Source organism: Pseudopipra pipra, chromosome 5 (genome assembly GCF_036250125.1).
Source record: "Pseudopipra pipra isolate bDixPip1 chromosome 5, bDixPip1.hap1, whole genome shotgun sequence".
NCBI classification, from domain to species: Eukaryota; Metazoa; Chordata; class Aves; order Passeriformes; family Pipridae; genus Pseudopipra; species Pseudopipra pipra.
The window spans coordinates 29,579,088-29,599,806 of record NC_087553.1 but is presented as its reverse complement, the minus strand read 5'-3'; the positions used below and the strand labels follow the sequence as shown (position 1 = coordinate 29,599,806).

Sequence of the window (20,719 nt, the reverse complement as noted above, 5' to 3'; positions counted from 1 at the left end):
AAACAGCAAAACGGGTAAAACTGGGTTTTCTATTGACTTATATCTTGAAGCTCAACTCATATATGGATGCTGTGGCATTTAATAAAGTCTGCATCTTTCCTAGCAGTGGATACATTAACAATGTCTCCCGATGCAGAGCTTTTTTTTTCACAGAAATTAATAGAGAATTAGCATCTAAGATTTCTACCCACTTGTCAAAACTGACTAAAAATGACCCACGGGATAAACAGGAGGAGGGAAAGACAGGCAGATGATGTAATCACTTAAGGCCTTTTCACTAAGGAAATTAGAAAGTTGACTGAAAAGATTATCATTAGAAAGGTATTTTAACCAAAGCTACAAAGATTGTTATAGTTTTCTCCCTCTGGAATGCACAAACAGGTAAAAGTCCCATCTACTCTCCTACAAAGCACTTCTAAGAAGTAAACTTTAGTCCACCAAAAATATCTCTCAATGGCAGCATTCTTAAAATTCAGAATTGAGGCTGCTGGCAGACATTAGCATGAAATCTTATGGGAAAAGTCACCATATCAGTACTAAAGGGATTTGAGGGAAACATTGCACTTCTTACAGAATATACATGAACAGCTGCCAAAAAAACATTCCTGCTCTCACTGACTGAGCAGTGAGAAAAAATGTTAATTTCAACAGTCAGAAACAAGCATTGGAATTCGGAGGAAAACGAGAAAATCAGCACTGCATACACAAAACTTAGAAGCTTCCCAAGCCTCTTAAACAGTAATATTAGGTTTGTTACACAATTAGAGAGGCCAATGAAAATATGCATTTATTTGACATCTTATGAAAAACTACACAGAAATTTCCTGAACTTTATTGACTCTTCCTGAGTTCTTTTGTAATTTGTTGTAGAGTTCTTAAATTCTAATATAAAAGAGAACTCTTTAATGCTTCTTAGCCCTCTCTGGAAGACTTGACAGATTTCCATTTCAGTTTGTAATTTCATCATGCATCATTAATTTCTGTATTTCTTTCCTGTTTTAAGTGTGCATTTCAAAATGCAGAGGAAACAGACAATGAACAAAAAGTAAATAATCCTTTTAAATAATTTCCTTGATTTTTAGTTTCTCCAGCATGCATTCTGCCAAGCAAGTTTTTACAATGACTTTTTTTCTTAATTTAAGTATCCCTCATAAACCAATAGGCCCACCTTAGTTCTCCCAAGCAAACTCCAGCAAGCAAACTTGGGAGAATGAAGTCTTTAGATCAAACCTGAGATTAATTTACAAATTCAGGATTCTGAAGACAAAACCTTCCACATGCAAGAAATTATATAAATAATCAATACAGCTAATTCACAACATTCTTGGATTCATATCTGCATTACATGCTTGGAGTCTTGGAATTCCAAGCATAACAGAATGCCTCACAAATAAAAAAAGTTTTGGCACGTCCACCCTACTGTAACTTATCCAAATCTGTCTCCCAATCCAGTATTTGATATGAGGCTTTGAATGAAGATTTAAAATCTTACGAACTGTGCATATTGCTATGTATACTATAAAGCAGCAACGAAAAAATTTTACATGCTTCTGTAACAAAGACATCATTATAATTGTAACTTTTATACGCTCAAGAAAAAGGAAGTGTTCTGTTTTAGTTCACAAAGGGAAATGACAACAAAGCAAGCACAAGGGTGGCTAGTATTCATAATGAGACTCATAAATAAAGGAAATTATGTGCACAGTTATTCATAAGGTACTTTTCCTCCTTTTGTTTACCATCCTGTAAAGTTCCGTTCATGAAAAAAACAGGAAGAAAGGAAAAGGCTGAAGCAGTCAGGACCATTGCTGCTGTAGCATTAGTTTTGCAAAGACCAGAAAACAGTGTTAAGTAAAAAAAAATGTCTAAACCATGTATCTTCTTGAATACATTCAGTGAACTGCACAGAATGTGACAGAATGCTATTCAAATGCTACACTCAAGAAATTCCTCCCAAAAAACCAAGTTTCAAACCATATGTAGATTTTCAAAATTAACAGCTCATAAACAGTGCAAGATAACCATCTTTCTGTGTGACAAATGAGGACGTATTTAGTGCAGAACTGAAACTATTTTATGTCAGAACAATTACAGTTAATTGAGAAGACAACCATTTATAACAAACAATTAAAGCAACCCCCAACTCTCTTGTCAATTTAAATGATCCTTATATGAAAAATAAATTACCTCCATGGAGATTCGCCTGTGTATCCGGTTTCTGAGACAAACACCTGTGGGAGACTGAACTTCATCAGATGATGTTCCAGAAGCTTGGTCACTTTCCCCATCTGACCCCATTTTCAGATTTTCATGAACAATATCTTAAAAATAATCCAAAGAATTGAAAACAGTTAATCAGCTCTTTTGAAGAGATGGAAAACAATTCAATCATTACTGCACTTCAGATTACATGGCAGAGTCAAAGGCTCATCACAGCCATGGTAGCCTTGATATATACTTTTTATGGCTCAGGAGTAATCACAAAATGAACAGGTTTACTTTACAGGACTTCTACGTAGACTTTATCTTTCTTTCTCTTACTTGGACTGCAGCAGAACTCAGTTTTCCAAAACAAAAGACAAACATTTCAATACCAATTTTAATTCCCAAAGGCCCTTCCAGCTAAACTCCATCAGTACCTGTTCTCTTTTAGCTGCTCTTGGATATACAGTATTACTGAGAATATTTAGCATTTTCAAATCAGAATACCTGATGTTAGTAACCTAAATGTATCTTCAGAAAGCTTTAAAAAAACCCAAACTGGAGAGGTATGGGTATATTATTTTCAGAAACGACAAATACTGGAACTTCAGAAATAAAATGCTCTGGTGTCCAAGTGTGGAGGAATGGGATGTATTATGACCATCTAAACAGAGGCCCACAACGTACAAGTGCATTCAGTGGAGGACCTGACATTTAAGAGCAATTAAGTGAAACTTGTGATCTCATGGAGGAATTTACGTAACAGACTGCCTGAGTTATGTGATGTTGCAGGATCTTCATGTCAACTGAAATCGGTATTTTTAAAACAATCCTTTAGATTCATCCACACAAAAGAGTTTATGTGTATAATATACATTACTTTTAAGCACCAAAGAATTTTCCAGACTTTGGAAGACACCGTAATGAACAAGACGAAATCAAGGCGGTGTCATTAATAGTAGAGAGCCAAATGATTTGCAAAAGGACGCACATGGGAAATTGGTCACACAAGCAATTCACTATGAGTAATGCTCCATTATTACTTCTGAAATACTTGAACTCAAAATTACTCTAGCGATTAAATACGAGGTGCTTCAAAACCCACCCATTTCCCTGCCCTCTCCTGACCCTTGATATTAAGCATTATCTTGTACAAGGTAAAAGAGAACCTGAGGAACTAAAAACCTCAGACCTCTACCCCTAAAAAAAATGCTAATATTAGGAAAACACATAGAGATCAATTCAGTCTTACCACCAACACACATGAAAATATTTATCATTTGCAAAGCCTTACAGCAACTAAAAAAACCCCAAAACAAAACAAAAGAAAAACTGCAAGTTTTTTCACTATCAACAAGCAAGAAAACTGGATTTTCTAGGGGGAAAAAAGCCATTAGGCCAATGTTTCTTATCAGCACATCTTCACTTGTCTAGTTTGTCTCACACAGAATCATGTAGACTTCAAAGGAACAAATTCTTCTTCAGTGCAAAGAATTTCCTTTTACAGAAAACAGAATGGATATAAAAAGAAAGATTAACTCATAAGGAATTAGCAACACATATTTTAACACAAAATACTGCAATTAAACACACAAACTAAGCATGCATCTCATGCACAAAGCATATTTTCCAGCAGTGATGTGGATTTATATTGGATTTGATTTAAAATCCACACTGCGTTAGAATTTTCTGTGCAAGTCATGCTCAGATTTGGACTGAATAAGAAAAATTAACCTGCACTCCTTACATAATAAGAAGCAATCTTTTGGTTTCAAACAAGGTAAATATTCATCAATGCTTCTAAAAGCATAGTAGTTTGAACCAAAGGAAGAGATTTCCAGAAAGTGGTTCCTAAAGATCAGCCTTACCTTTAAGCTAAGTAGACAAAATGTGACTCTCTTTTGCCAGATTGCTAAGAAATCTCTCTTACCCTCTGTAGTGACTTGACAGCTGTATTTTTAAAAATCTCTAACAAATGGTGGGAAATTATCTTTAGTAATATAAAAGCATCATTGAAAACATTATTTGCAGCAAAGCTGTTATGACAGTGCTGTTGTATCTGGTAAAGAGCACATTCACAGTATCAGTTATTTAATAAATATCCTCTTTTCAATTACAGTTCTCGAGATTCTGTTTGTAAAATGAAGTGTAGCACCTACTGACAATTGTTCCCCAAGTTATTTATCCTCATGTTAGCACAAGCCCCTTGATTGGGCCCCAAAGTCTATTTTCTTTATGGAAGCTAGGTAAGAGACAGTTATCGCAGCAATTCCACAAAATAAAAGACTGTATTTAAAAAACTGTATTTTAAACCATGGAGCAATTACATATTTTCCTTTTTTAAAAAGACTGACACTTATTAAAAAGTAATTAGGGGACTGATTCTGTCATACTTTTCATGTTCAATTCACAAAAGCATCTGTATTACAAAGTTACTAGTAAAAAAAGGGCAGTTCAAAATGCAATGTGCAGAACTACAAAGAGCACTCCAGCTGACAAAGGTAATTCTACTAAGAAGATTACCTATGTTATGACACACAACTAAGGACTATTTCAAGAACTAGTAACAGAAACCCATACATTTGGGACAAAAAATGTAGCTGCAGGGAGATTCTGCTCTTTATATATCAGGAATGTGAAGATGAAGTGGTTTGTACCACACAAGCCTAAAAATGCAGTATTTCAGACTTATATAAGATGATGATTTTGAATACTGTTGTGATTTGATTAATTCTGGTAAGTCTGGATAAGCTACATACCCATAACCAAGCAGGCTTAAGCAGGATACTGGCTGTAGCATCCAAAAATGTATCATTAAGTGCATGCCTGAGTTTCCAATGGGCTAAATACCCAACTGCTCTTATCTGTAAGGGTTTGCAGATGTTTTAATTATTTTCTAAATAGATATAATTTTAAGCTTTTTAAGAATAATTTGACTGTGTCATCATCTAATATAAATTCATCTTTTTATTTTATTGAAGTAAAAAGGCATTAGTAGAGCCTTATGTTCATTATTTTAATAGCATAAACCCCAGACTAAGGCATTAACCTAGACATTTTAATAATTTTTACACAGGTGCATGATGACATTTGATTAAGCAATGACGAAAATCATGCAAATATTTCCTTAATTTCACTAAGCTTTTCTACAGATAAGTTCTTCTGCATCAGAGCCTACTTGCAATGGTCTTATGAGGTTTTAAACATTCAATAATGTATTGAACTGCTTTCACTGAATATCGAAGCCATTCTCTTACACAGGTGTTTATTTCAGTGTACTCTACACATCTTATTAAAGCTGTAGATGCCTACAGTGTAACACGGTAACTATGGAAGTACATTTAAAGGAAAAGGCTGTCCTCAATTCAGAAAAGGCTGTCCTCATTTCAGGGAAGTCCTCATTTCAGGCTGTGCAAGGAACACATCACAGAAGAAATTAATACAGGGAACCTACAGTGCAGCAAAGGAGAACTCCTCCAAGTGAGCCATAATCAAAGGCACTAATTAGTCAGTACTGAGTCAGACTGTATGATCTTTCCACCTTATCTCAAATTATTACAAAAATAATCACATGACTTGCATATTGGATTCCTTCCAAGGCACACTTTTCCAAAGCTTACTTTTCTATGAAGTAACTATATTTTAAGATTAGTTTCACTAATAATAGGATTCAAATTGAGGAAGGCCATAGAAATTGCCTTTGCTGTTAATGTTATCGAACTACAAAAACTGTATGGGAACCTCATTCCTTTCATTTAATAATTATGACAATGAAAACTTCTCCACAACTATATCAGCTCGACTGGCAAAAGCAGGGATAAACTCTCTCCTGGCTGTTACTACTGTTCACCAGGAGGGTCAGCTTCAGGTGCCTCTGCACATTCCAGGTGCCTCTCCAGAGGTGCCATTAACGTAAGCATGGAACAAGGACAATTAGGTTTGCTCTGCATTCAGCCAGGTCAGGGCCAAAAGGAGTTTATTAGCTCTGGTTTTATCATGGACTGTAGCAGTTAAATGTTTCCAGAGGCACGTGACTGTAGAAGCTGTATAGATCCAAGTGAACTAAAAAAAATCCCTCCGCTAGACCCTCATTCGGTGGTTTCACAGTTTGGCCTGGGAATCATCTAGATTATTTAAAAACATCCTGATAACTGAATACTAAATTAAATAACTACTAAACAAATTTTAAACAGAGGTACAGTTAAAAAATTTTTATTTTACACAGCATTTTATGAAACCTAAAGCTAACAGAGAGTTTCCACGTAGAAATTCTTTTTAAAGTATTTTTGGATTTTACACGTTACCACAACTGCAAGAACTCAAGCACAATGCTCAATAAAACTAACAAAACTCCAAAACACTCCTTGGCTTTTCAATGAATTACGTTGAAAATCTTATTCAAAAACAAGCATCCATGAAGATGCACTTGTGGCAGGTTTCAGTTTCATCTGTTTTTTTTAACCAAATAATCGTCCTTTAATTGCCATCACTTTGTGATATTTCTAGGATATCTCTCTGACCGCATTTTTCTACCTATGAAATAAAGGAAAAACTGTAAAGAAAAGAGGACAGATGAAGAAAGCAAAGAAAATAAAAGTTTCATGTAGCGTAGTACATTTAACTTGTTTAATTTGTGATGTCATTATCCCCACAGGCAAAACCTCAGCTTCCTGCTGAGCAATAACCATTCTAACATGGCAGGAACAAAAGGAGGAAAAATGGGAAAAAGGAGCAGAAAGAGTAATTATGCTTGCATATACTTGTACTTGTGTTTTCTACCACTGTATAACATGTATAAGTAGCTTACATTTTCATCAAATAAGGAGTAAAAAAATGGCATCATCATATCCAAAGCAAAAAGAGGTGTTTAATGTACACATAAAGAACCTGGTCCAGTGAAAATTGTCCCTGCTCATGGCAAGCTCCAGGGAGGTTGGGACTAGGTGATCTTCCAACCCAAACCATTCTGTGATTATATGATACATTCATTCTGTGCATCTATTCCATACTACTTTGACAAAATTACAAACTGTACAGCTATCTGTAGCTATTTAAAACATGCTATTATAACACTTTGTACAGACTAATATATTCAAATCATGCATGCTATTTAAACAATAGTTCACCTATAAAATGCGATCATCTGAGAAAAATATAACTAACGTCATCCTTTCACAATACTTATATATTAGTATATTTTTTCAGATGAAAAATAAAGCTTTGGAGAAAACTGAAGGATCATTAAATGAAAACAAAAACTGTTATGGGACATTCACTTCAGAGTTCATCTTGATGATCCTTGCGTATCCCTTCCAACTGAGAATACTCTGTGATTCTGTGTATGAATTTTCCTTTTGCAAAGCTCATTTGAAGTTCGTGAAGAGGAAGTGAAATTCTGGAGAGGAATAAGTCACTGGTAAATTTACATTTCAAAATCTTAAGAGAATGATGGTAAAGTCAACACACAAGTACAAGAGTACAAGCATCTCTGTACTCAACAACATCTCTGCTGTTCCTCCACACAGTTTATATTTATCTAGTTTGACAAATTTAAGTACACAATAATTTTTTTAAACTTTGTCTTCCTGTTAGATTCTTGGCAAGTTAACTAAAGACTGGCTTGGAAAAAACGAAAAAAAAATAAAATCCTGTGTACAGTACTTGAGTGAAATCAGGAATTGATATAGCAGTCAAACTGTGCACACTAATACCCATTTTCTTGTGTGATGACAGCTGCTATAGTCAATTCAAGAGGACAGGTTGAAGAAGACAGATTCAGTCTGAACAGTAGCACAAGCAGTAAAAAGGCATGTTTTTGAAAATGATGAATGATATTACAGCAGAGTAGGATATAAGTGGTTTGACTACTATCTTGAAGATTCATAGCTTAATCTTGAAGATCAGTTTATCACACACTTCTGAATGAGGGCAGAAGATTGAAAAAATCATAAAATTCTAATTAAGCTGTGACTTGCTCTCATTTTCTAGAATCAATTAATTAAGCATAATTTAAAATAACATAAAAGCAGGGTAAAACATTAATGGTGACTGGAGGCAGCAACATGACAAATTACTTGTAGAAGAGAAAATATTTCACAACTTTTTTGCTTTACAGAGGCACAAATATACCTCGGGAGCACAACAAAAAGATAATTATAGTTGAGTGGTCTAATTTGTCACTGAAAAAACCATTTTTTCTTTTAATAATGCAAAGTAATACACCAGTTCTTCTACAATTCCACATATCAGACAATTATTCTCTATTTTTAACATATTACATTTATTGTACTTCTTGCCAATGCTTAATTGAGATGGACATACGGGTTCCTTGCAAAGTATTTAGAAAGAGTATTTTGTAACTTTTGTAACATTGCAACTTGTCAAAAATTCATGAGTGATTTCTGTGTGTTCTTCTGATTGCTTTCTTCCTGAAAATCTTAGGAGACAGTGCCTCAAAAACAAAATTCTCGAACAATTCCAGAAAAAATTACTGCATACCCAGAGATTTATCAAAGCATTAGAATCATCATCTCTCTTCCTAAGAATCAATACAAACATCACTTTTCACAGAAAACTTCATTTAAACAAACAATGTAGGAAATTACCTAATCTGCTCCCATTTCTGGGCATTGCCATGAAGGAGCCGAGGCTGCCCCCTATGACGCTATGTGGTCTCCGTAAAGGGGGCTTCTTGAAAGATCCTGTGTATTGGTGGAGAAACGAGTGCATGCTGTGAGATGTTGGAGGCCTGCCATTCTTCACAATAGGCTCTACAATTCACAAGGATCAAAATATTCATTGCCACAAGCAAGTAGGAGTGTCAGGAACATGCCAGAAGGAAAAAAAAAAAAGAAAAAGAAAAAAAACAGTTACTAAACAGGAAATCACCAGTCTGGTAAGATTATCTTTCATGCTAACAGTAGACCATCATACTACTGCCATTTCTCTATTAACAAATGAGTACAAAACATGGCATTAAGTATTATGCAAATTTAATTTTATTAAATTCTGTCACTCTGATGCTGGATGAGTAAATGTGCTGAATATACAGTCTTAGAACTTCAAGAAAATGAGAACACTGTAATTATTTTCTACTGTCTTACTGCACAGTGTCAAATCTTTACTATAATTTAAACAGAACAGCTGTTAGATCAACTATGATGAGCAAATTCAACTGCAAGCCTTTGCAAACATTCTGCCTCTCAAAATTCTCGCGTCACTAGTAGCAAGATCTTGCTATTGGGCGTCCTTAGAAGTAAGCATACCTGTCTATACCTACCAGAGCTGTCATGTCATAATTAAAGTTATTAACTTACAGGATATCAGAAAAATTAAGTGTTTGATTTGTTATTTTGCCTTTCTACCGGACTGTACTTCAGACAGTTCATAGTACTTAAGACTTAAAACCAGGATTTTGAGATTTTTGTAAAAGTTATTATTACTGATAAACACTTTCTAAAAAGATAAAATGTTATAAATTTCAAAATCTTATTTACAAGTGTGCACAGAAATAGAGAGTTCATGTTCTCTCAGTAACCTGACTGCACACATGGACTAGCACTCGAAGGATCGACATGGTACTAGAAGCAGACGAACTGTAAAAATGTAAGAGGACATTTTTACCCCAAGAAGAAGCAGAACAGATGTCAGCTTGCATTGACTGTCACAAAATTGGATTTATCAGAACCGCCAATGAAGTCATTCATACAAGAAAATAAAGGAGAAATACTCTCACTTCAGAAGAAGAGATCAGAGTCATTTGGCAGCTACATGCAAGCACTGTCCCTGTACTAGGGTAAAGACCAGAAGATATGCTCAAAAACCACTTGTGATTCAATTGATTTTATTTTTCCATCGTTTGATTCTTATTAACATTACAGATTTGTGTTGTTTGGTACTATTCAGAAGACAGAAAAAGCAGTAGCCACGCATTGAGCAACCTCAGCACGAGTAGTGCTACTGAACAGAGCAGCACCCGCCAAGGTGTCACTGGAGCCACTGCTCCCAGAGTGTAGCACAGACAGGATCTTCTCAGAACTCCACTCGTGCCTACTGGGACAGGGAGTAGTCTAGGATGCCATTTCAGCACCCCAACTTATATTCCCACATGCAGGGACCCCAAAATCTTGCTTTCCCTTCCAAAATAAGGTAAGAAGAACAATATAGCTAGGAGAAAATTTTGTATGGAAAGCAGAATTTCAATGGTGAAGGAAAATAACAGCAAGAAATACCTATTATTCTAATAAAAGCAGGATCCTGATGGGAACCCACTCTCTCCCCACATATACAAAACCCTTGTGCATATATTACTATGACTAGTCTGAAGCAAAGAGATAGAAGCACACAGAACTATCCAAGGACAGGGCAGTGACTTTAAGAAATAATTGTGCAACGGATTTTTGCAAATAAACATGTATAACACAGTGAGACAAAAAAAAAAAAACCACAAAAAATCCAAAAAGAAACACCAAGAAAAGACTAACTCAGCTGCTGCAGAAAAAAACCAAACACAACAACGACAAAAAACCCCGGAAAAAAACCATGCTGCAGGCAGAAAACCAAATGTGAAAGGACATGTCAGCACTTATAAACCTGCCTGCATCCTTCAGTTACCATCCTTCATAAATACAGCTTCAAAGTAGGTGAACATAATGAAAAATTCACCACACATGCATATATATCCTCATGAAGTATAATCAGGGTCTTCAAAACTCTGCACATCTCTGTCCCAAATGCTTATTTATGTTTCTAATATTTTGCATCATCCCTTTTGACTTAAGCATGGTATAAGCTTCCTTCTTGTGTTCCTTCAACAGCATGTTTATACTAGGGCAGCAGGCAGCAAATTCCTCATAATTTTTTGAATAGAATCTATTACTTATTCCACGTGACACTGTAAAAGTTAAATGCATACACTATATACATCTATAATCTGCTTCCTATAATTTTATCTCTGTGATTATAGGTTTGATTTGCCTTTAAAAAAATGGTTCCCTATATAAAACTCACAAACATTCCTTACCTTAGTGTCAGTGTACTAAGTAACCACTCAAAGGCTTAGCTGACATGACGGAGGTGTCTCCAGCAGCACAGTAGGTATTTTCACGCTGCTGTTGCTTTAATATTCAGCCACAGTCAAAATGAATGATGGAAATTAAAAGGGGAGTAAAAAAAACAACAGAAAATTCACTGTGCAAGTATATCATACACAGTCTGGTCTTCCTCTCTCATATAGATTAAACCAGTAGAAATATGATACAACCCACAGACTTTGTAGAGGACTGAAGAGGGCACTTAGGAATCAGCTGCATCCACCACCTCCTTCAGCACAAGAGGGAGGGTAGTGAAACCAGCTGTGGCAGGTTGCAAATGGCACACAAAATGATTCTTCACACCACACAGTCTGTGGTGTTTCCTCACCACAGGAGGCTACAACTATCAGAACTTACAAGGCTCAAGGGGAGACCGAACAAGAAATCTGCTCAGGGTTACTAACCACACAGAGACTTGCCTAGTTCACGAAGGCTCTGAACTAGAAACCAGTACAGTTCTCTGGGGAAAGGATGTTATATTTTGAGCTCTAATCTTAGACTTGCCCTCAAATGTCATTCTCAGAGACTGGAGAACAGACAGGTAGAACTCCAGCTGTCCTTACAGCATAAGACTTCTGCAGCACCTAGGCAGTTCACTCGTGTTGGCTCTCGCTGCCACAACCATTCCAGCAAGGGTCTTGTTAATTATTTATCTCTAGCTCTCTTTCCTTACCCTGCTCTATAATTTGTAATTCCAAACTGATATGGAAAGAAGTTGAAGCAGAGACTTCTCAGTGGTTCTTTTTAAACTGTATTTCATTGGTTGTTATTATATTCTCTTCCTATTTTGGCTAAAAAATCATGAGATCTTTGACTCATCTTTCAAGAAATGCCATTTCAACTCTTACATTTCTTATGCAGCCTACTAAGCTATCACCCAAATCTAGTCTTTAAGTGTGGAAAAAGTTAACACTTTTTACAATAAAAAAATATTTTATATCTATATAAACATTAATTTTATATCTATAAAAACATACACACCCCTTTTTTAATGCCATGTTCATGTTATCTTGTTTAAGTGTACACCTTCAGCAAGGTTGAAGACTGGGCAGTGCATGGTGATTATGCAGTGTTGTATTACTCGATTTTCAAGTCTGGTGAATGCTGAGCTGACCATTTATTTCATTTGGATAATTGTCTTGTATTGTCTAGTAACTTCCGTTACTATTAGCATGACCCAAAATAAATACAACAGCACTACCCAAAGACAACACGCTATAAAATACAACCAAGCCTGGCTTATTAACCTTGTAAGAGTTGCTAGACCATGTTACTGATTTGTTTTAGAATACATACATATACTTTAAGAAAATACAGTACCCAGTAAGGTACCACTGCTTTGCTAAGTTTGAAATAATGCCAACACTAATGCTAACAAACATAAAACCCCAGAAAATAACTCAAATGAGACACTGAAATCTTTCAGTTATGAAATTACATAAATTCATGTTTTAACATAAGTGGAATTGTCTTTTATTACTTCATAATTATGAGAACTGCCAGAATCAAGTAAAACATTGGTGTATATAACTAAGTAGCCTGTCTGAGGAATTAGCTAAAACCAAGTATTTCATAAAGACTTTTCCTTTAACTGCAATTTAAATTAACCACAAAGCTGACCTGAAATTACTCCGGAGTTAAGCAATTTTTCAATAAATCCATGATATTTCTTTTCCTTGTCCATCTATAAGAACAAAGACCTACACTACCACTTTCTTTCCTGTGCTGGATTTACTTAACTGGATTTACTTAATCTAAGCTCCAGAGAGCCTGCAGAATTGCCTGGCATTTCTTGGCAAGGTCTCAGCAACTGACATACTGTCACACATCAGTCAGCTGGTGGATTAAAGAAAGAAAGTGTTTTCATTAGGAATGTAAATGCATTTTAAAACACATTTTATGAATATATAATACCACATACTCAACTACCTCTTTCTTTTTTTTATGTCCCATGAGTATCTCTATTATGTGACAAAAAGACCAAGCTGGTTTTCAGATTTCACTGCCTAAATTTTAGAATGATATTTGCTTCAAGCTAGCTTTAATAAAGAACCAAATCACCTGTCATACAGCACAACATTATCCCTTAAATCAAACATCTCTGACAGAGCTGATTAAGTCTGCAAAAAAAAATTTTATTCCATAACCGTTATCCATTCTGGACATGGAAACCATACAAATACATAAATATGTATTTTAACTTTATACAAATAAAGTACACAAGTGGAGTTTTTTCTAATCAAGTGATACTGGAGACACAGAATTGTGTCTCAGCAATTTGGGTACAGAATGGGGACTGAACTCAGGCATGTTCCGTATTCTAAGTAAGGGTGAACTCTGGGTGACAGCAAGCCTGCCACAATTCACTGCTGCTACCTAAAATGTAGCTCAAGGTCCTCCTCCCACAGAAAAGAAGTGTAATTTTGATTTAGGTTTTAGAACTAGATCACCATGGGGTACACAGAGCGGGTGCTGGCAGAAAGGTGGGGGCAGAACCTCACTCACCACTCTCATCTGCAACTTGACTCTGGACTGGCTCAACTATCACAAAATCTCAATAAATGTCCCGAGAATCCGCTACTGGTTTTTATAGGTCAGGATTCTACATAGTTTCTTTTCCACCCACCTTGACCTCACCCTTGCTCCAGAAAACTTCCAAGGCTGTTTTTTTTTAATTTTCCATTTTGATAGAGAACGAAAAAGTGTCAAAAATCTACATTTGTGAAACTAAATATTCATTCTCTAAACAGCCTTGCATTCATGAAGCTTGTGATGCATTTTAACAACCATTTAAGATTATTTATATAGGCCTCTCAAATGCCACTGTCATATAGCTTAATCATATTTTGGCATCATCTACTACACATTCACTTAACTGATCTGAATGTATGCTCTGTTAATAATTACTCAATTTTTACATGTGTCTCAGCAGTAAAAAAAAAATTTTTTTTTTTACTGGAAATACAAAATATTTTGAACAAACTATTGAAGAAGCTGTTGTCAAGAAGCTCTTTATTTCTTCAGAAAGTGTAGAATGTAAGCAGGTGAATTTCTGACATTTTAGAGCTGGCATGCTGCGCTGTACAATACTTAATCATACTGCTATAAGGCAGTCAGATCCACTCAGTAAAATTACTTGATTGCAGGTGACAGCTCCCATATAAGATATATTTAAATAACTCAAAGCAGCAATATGTTTTCTATATATGTACTCTCAGGGAGTTGGATGAGGAACACTACAAAATACTGTGTATTTATACATTATTTTATGGGATTGTTTCCTTGGGCTCCAATATGTGATACCCAGGAAAACATTAAGTCACTCTAAAACCAGAGCAACCACTCAATATCACTTAAAATAGTATTTATTCATTAAATAATAAGATGAAACCTCTGAACTATTGACTATTAAAATATTATAAACTTAGCAAAACCTCAAGGGATTCCTCCCATTGCTCAGAGTTATCCATCTGAGTGCAGCAGTCATGTCCAGAGCAAATATTCTTCACTTGGACGACACAGGGCAAAAAATATTTGGCAGCACATTTGAAGAAATATGCTGACAGAAACCCAGAGAAACATGGTCTTCAACCTTTGATGAGAAATTAAGTACATCAATTACTAAAATGACACTGTAATGTCCTGTAAACTTTATTTTTTAATTTGGGACAAAAAGGGCAGACATTTTTCCAAGGCTTCTGTTTAAACTACAAAACCAAGAGATAATATGCAACACAAGGAATGAGATCAAGCCATCTAAAAAAAAACACTAAAAAAAGTCTTTCAAAGTTGACTTCACATGCAGTGAGGTTTTGCCTCTGGTCTGGATGCCAGGACAAAGATTACAATCAAGTGAAATATATTCAAAGCCAAAAACCTGCCTCTGAGATTTACGTATTTCATAGTGTTTGGAAAATAATTCTCAGGCAGTATTTTTGCTCATCAGATCTGCACTGGAACACAGGCATGGTAGTTCTGTACCTCAAATCATATAAGCATAGCAAACCATCAGTTTAAAATTGCATCTGCAGAAGGCATCACACTACACCAAATCCTTCAGAAAACTGTTTTAGCTACAATTTAAATCAATGTGAGTCAGCATCATAGCCAAGACACAAGCATCCCTGGCCTCTATCCTTGCATCCACACACACAGCTACCCTGTAACTCCCAATGCAAACATCTGTGAAACCACGCTGCCAACCAAACCAGGAAACAGAGGATCCGGCTCCTTTTTACCCTACTTTCAGAAATAAATTGTGTTGGCTAGTTACGTGTGTTTTACTTTTCTGTACTTAGAAACTTCATCTGAGCACCATTTGAGAACAAATCTCTGCATATACATCAGTGAGCCTACGCTAACAGAAATTTGGTGTATTTAGAGAGTCCACTTCTGCATCTAAGCATCATGTTCTCCTGCCAAATCTGTATTCTACTTGCGAAGGAGAACAATTATGAGTGGACAAGACCTACACATAGCCCTCCAAGACTATGAGTTTCTGCAGCATGCTTTCAGGCACTGAATTTTCATGCTCATTTCACTTCATAAGCACTTCCACACATGAACAGAGCCTCTACGTTTTGTGGGAAGAAACAAAACAGAAAGGGAAGAACACTATGTTGTGCAGTGTATGTGGGATGGAGAAACCACACTGAACAGTAATAATAAAAATGGATGTATACCATAGCACAGAAGGGTACATACAGACTGTAATAAAAACACTGTCAGTACGGGACAATCCAAGGTGCAGTGTTTAGCTGTGACAACTGCCAGTGACTTGCAGTAATCTAGCTCTCGAATGAGCTCTAGCAATTCTGGGGATTTTTTCCCTCCCACCCCCCACATTTTTATACTGATACTTTCCTCCAACATCAACAGAAAAAATGTACTGATTTATTACCAGTAAGCATTTCTATGCTTATATTTTCAATTCAAGAACTTTGTCTTGAAAATATGTTGCAACACACTGTTTTACTTCCACGCTCAAGGAATCACACAAAGCAGATGGAATGCGAGTTTTTCAGCTCTGTTAATGAGACGACATGATTACAGCTACAAAGGCATTTGGATGTTCTGAGACAGTATTGCAATGTGTCAATTTTTATAAACATTCACCCCTCTTATCAGAGTATTAACTAGTCATTAATGCCTTAAACCTAAAAAACACTTACGCACTTTACCGTAGCTGATCCTTCCATTATTACTCACACCTGTAAAATTACAAAAAAATTATGCAAGTGTTCGTGAGAATGGATCCTATGATCACATCACCGAGCTAAAACAGACTAAATGGGGATAAATATTATTCTACAAATTCATATAGCCATTTCTATCAGAATTTCACTTGTTTTGCTTATTATGTGCATGTGTATTTATCTATATATAAAAACAAAACTTGACAAAATAGAATGCTTTCCAAGTTACTTACATATAAATATAAGAGCTGTGGACATATTTTGGAACACGCCTTGCAATTATTATTAAAAGCATGCTTGGAGTTTGTGATAATGCAATTCATAACATTAGACAATACGGCCACATTTTCTGCTTTTATTAGAGAGCATATGTATTTAAAGTATTTGCATAAATTTTACACTGAATTGGGCTTAAAATATGCATGATTTGGATATTACTTCTAGCCAAATTATATTAGTATGTCATTGGCAAAGAAAAATTTCAGGAGTAAATTTAGTCATCAACTTCTACAAATTACCATTTAGTATTTTTAATATTAATCTGAATACATATATTAAGGTAGAACCTAGAATTAAAAAAGCAAGCCGGCACATTGTTAGTATGCTGAATGAAAATATGGCAGAATGAAAAGTAAACAACAAATCCACCTAATTGATTTTATATGTTGAAACATCAGAGACCATGAAAAGCTTTTGTACTTAGCTAAAAGGCTAGCCCGAAGTATACTTCATACAGTCCACAGTTCATAAGGCTTCAGATGTATTATTATGCATTTCACTGGTCACTTTATTGTTATGGTTTATGCATATGATTTGGCAATGCTTCCTCACCCAGAAGCCAATTATGATGAACATAATTTGTAAGGAAGATTTAATTATATATAGGTTTCTAGTCACTAAATAATTTGATGGTGTTAAAAAAAGCCCAAAACTAATGGTTATTCTACATTCAGTGCAATAGCTCTGTACTACTGCATTGAACAATGTGGGTTGATCCCTGCTAATCCCATTTTGCTGCTCATGGATGAGTGATGCATACTGAGATTGTACTGACATCACATGATAAAGGAGTATGTGTATGAAATGAGACTGCATACAAAAGGTTAGCTGATTCAATGGTATCAACGTACTGCTAAGAAATGAAAAGTTATGTATCTATTTTTATGTCTATGAACTACAAATGGGACAATTTGTTCTGCATTAGGAGTACTGTTCTTTTGGCCTTGAAACAACCCACTCAAAGCTGGAGCTAATGACAAGGTGGGCCTCTGGATGGGAGCAACAGTTATTTGAAATCACAGGCAATTGTTTGGGAGAAGAAACATTTGACAGGGGACTGAACAACACAGGCTATTGCAAAAGGGTGATCATGAGGAAAGGTACCTGGTACTATGTACAAGTGATCTACACCTGGAATGGCAGCACTGAACTGGAACTTTATTTTAAAGATTTTACGGGATATGTACGTGAAAATCAGATGGACATGAGCGTGGATTCTAGGTCAGCACAGATGTGATTTTCTACGGACTTAGTCCCTACAATCTCTACAGTCCATTAACACAGTTGTTTCCCAGGAAGGAAAAAAGCTAGCATGTATAAAATTATAACCTTCAGTGAACGCAGTCATCAGCATGGAATGACAGGAGACAAGATGAGCAATTTGCCAGAAAGAAAAAAAATAAAACAAAATTGGACAACAACACCGGAACAAAATGCTGCTGTAAAGGTCTTCAGTGTTCAGGGTCTAGCCTTGACTTCTGGCATAAAATGCACAGTTGCAATGCCCTTCAACTCTCACTTCTCAAGTTGATGATGTACTAATGCTTGAAAATAAAGCATATATGAAGAACCACTTTCTGAAGGCTATTTGTATCACTGGCTTTGATTCTCTGTAGATCAAGATATTGGCATGCCTTTTAAAGTTTTTAAACTGTGCTTTTAAAGTTTCTTTAAGAGCAGATTCAAAGCCTGTAAACTGGGCACATTTGGGTTTCTCTGTTCCACAAGGTAAAGGAGCTGTTTGTTCCTAAAAGCAGAACTAAGCAGACGGTTACTCCTGCCTTCTGAGACCAAGCACCATTGCAGTAAAGGATGCACTTTCAAGATCTTAATGCAGCTATCACTTTATAAAATATTCTTCAAGAGACTACATCCTCTCATGTGTCCCAGCAGGATACTTAGAGTTAGTACAGGCTTCTTACCACTCTGATTTTATAAGATGCCAAGGCAAACCATCCTCATTTAATCAATCCTTTTTAAGCAATTTTTTTAAATGCCCACTGAAGGATTTTTTTTCCAGGCTATGTTCTCTACTAAACTTGTCTTTCACCAAAAGAGAGAACTCATTACTTGACTCTTTTTCCAGCACTTTTCATTGCCCAAACCCTACTCTTTCCAAAATATCTTCATCCGTGGGAAAGTTAGAGCTTCCTTTACAAAAGCAAGACTAGCAAGCATTTTCCAACCCTACTTCCTAAGAAAAGTAGGGTTGAAAAGGAAAAACAAAGGAAAATAAAAATCCATAATGTAGTATCCTGTTCATCTCTGCAAGATCAAAGATAGGACAGATACTAATAAATGCATTCCGTAAGAATCCAAAAAAGGTAGCAAGTGTCAGTAAAACTTTTTTTAGTGACAGAAAATGATGAGTAAAGATTACACACAGCAAAAGTACAGTTTATATTTCTTCTTCTTTCAAGAGACCAACAACACCTTGAATGCATCCAAAAAGACTCTACTGAGGCATCAACAACATTCTGCATGTATAAGCATAGCATATAATGTATCATAATACTAGCATATGAAGTTCCTTTTGGCCAATTAAATAACATGGAAAGCAAAATAAAAGGAGCACTAAAAGCTAAATAAAAAATTTGCAATTAGAAATATTTTCTTGAATTGTATTTTTATCACTTTAAGTATCTGCTGAGAAGTTGCTTGTCACAGTTTGGCAACAAGCATGGAGAAGACATCTAAGTATTGCTGTTTGGGATAATTCTCAGATAAATATTACAAGCCGCAAATGGATTCACACATGGTTTAAGATGGCATAAGCTCACATTTCTGTAAACAAGTTACTGTGTTCTCTGTCTCCTGAGCTGACAGCCAGGACATGGTCCAGTTTAAAGTAAAATGTTTTTATTCTTCCTGAATTCAGTTTTCAAATGAATCAATTCAGCAACCCAGTCCACTATATTCACTGATGCTGGTAACAATTTTTCATGCTTATTTCTTAGTGTGAAAATAGTTTTCTTAGCACTTATTTCCATAATGAAATCAATCTTGCAGAAGTATATACAGGTCTGAAGAAAATATGCATCAGTAATTAAGGTGAATACAAATAAAATCATGTGGGACAACCCAGTGTCTCAGAAAGGACTTAGCAGATATCAGCGTAAAAATACTGTAATTGTTGCTTCAGAGCAGACCTGTTGTATCAACACATAAAAAGTTGTAATAAACCTTGTTTCCCAAGATACTGGGCAAGGCCCATGATAAAAACAGGACAAAAGCACGAATATATCAGGGATTAAGGGCAAAAACGAAAAACATAACTAACTTTGTTTTGCCAAAGGTAAATACAACTTCCAAAACCTTGGTATGCAACTTATCTAGAATGGGGGTTTAAATGTCTGCAAGGCAAATTCCATTGCCTCTACCTCTGCTCAAATTTCCCGGCCCTGTCAGTTTTCAGTGAGAAAATTCAGAATTATTTATTGCTGTGAAGTGGGGGAAAAATAAAATTCAGACCACTTGATAATTGAGAAAAATCTTAGATGTCGGCAGAGTAAAAAATAACACTAGTCAGCACTGAAGATGAAATATGACTTAAATGCTTCAGCCCAGGAAACAGAACAAGCAACAAAACCCCTTCCAGTCATTATTACTGCAGATTGCATTCAAAAGCTGTATCATCATTAATGTGGACTTTACAGCAGCTAGTATGTTTATGGGATCAGCCAAAGACTTATGTAAGATACACAGGGGCAAGCTGGTTATCCTGAATGTTTCTAGTCACCCTGATATTGGTGAAGAGAAGTTCGATTGAGAGACGTGAAGAGATGACAGAATTCAGACTAGTGCCCTGCACCACCAATGGCAAGGTAAACAGTTTTATGTATAATACTTAAGCAATTATTATCAATCATATTACTAAATAATGATTTTGAGAAAAGACTCAGTTTGAAGCCATATGAGCTGATATGAGACCCAGTAAATTCATACAATGGG

At 35.7% G+C, this 20,719-nt stretch overlaps 1 protein-coding gene across 2 annotated transcripts in view; it reads right to left on the bottom strand.

Moving 5' to 3' along the window:
* The window catches only part of CDK17 (cyclin dependent kinase 17), a 90,434-nt gene that overhangs the window by 32,014 nt on the left and 37,701 nt on the right, over nt 1-20,719 (bottom strand). Inside the window, exons 3-5 of one of the 2 annotated variants that reach the window (XM_064655401.1) lie at nt 16,466-16,504; nt 8,808-8,972; nt 2,188-2,321 (exon numbers count right to left, since the gene is read on the bottom strand). In XM_064655401.1, the coding sequence (XP_064511471.1) occupies nt 2,188-2,321; nt 8,808-8,972; nt 16,466-16,504 (338 nt within the window). The remainder of the gene's footprint in view (nt 1-2,187; nt 2,322-8,807; nt 8,973-16,465; nt 16,505-20,719) is intronic. The other variant, XM_064655403.1, reaches the window with a different exon arrangement.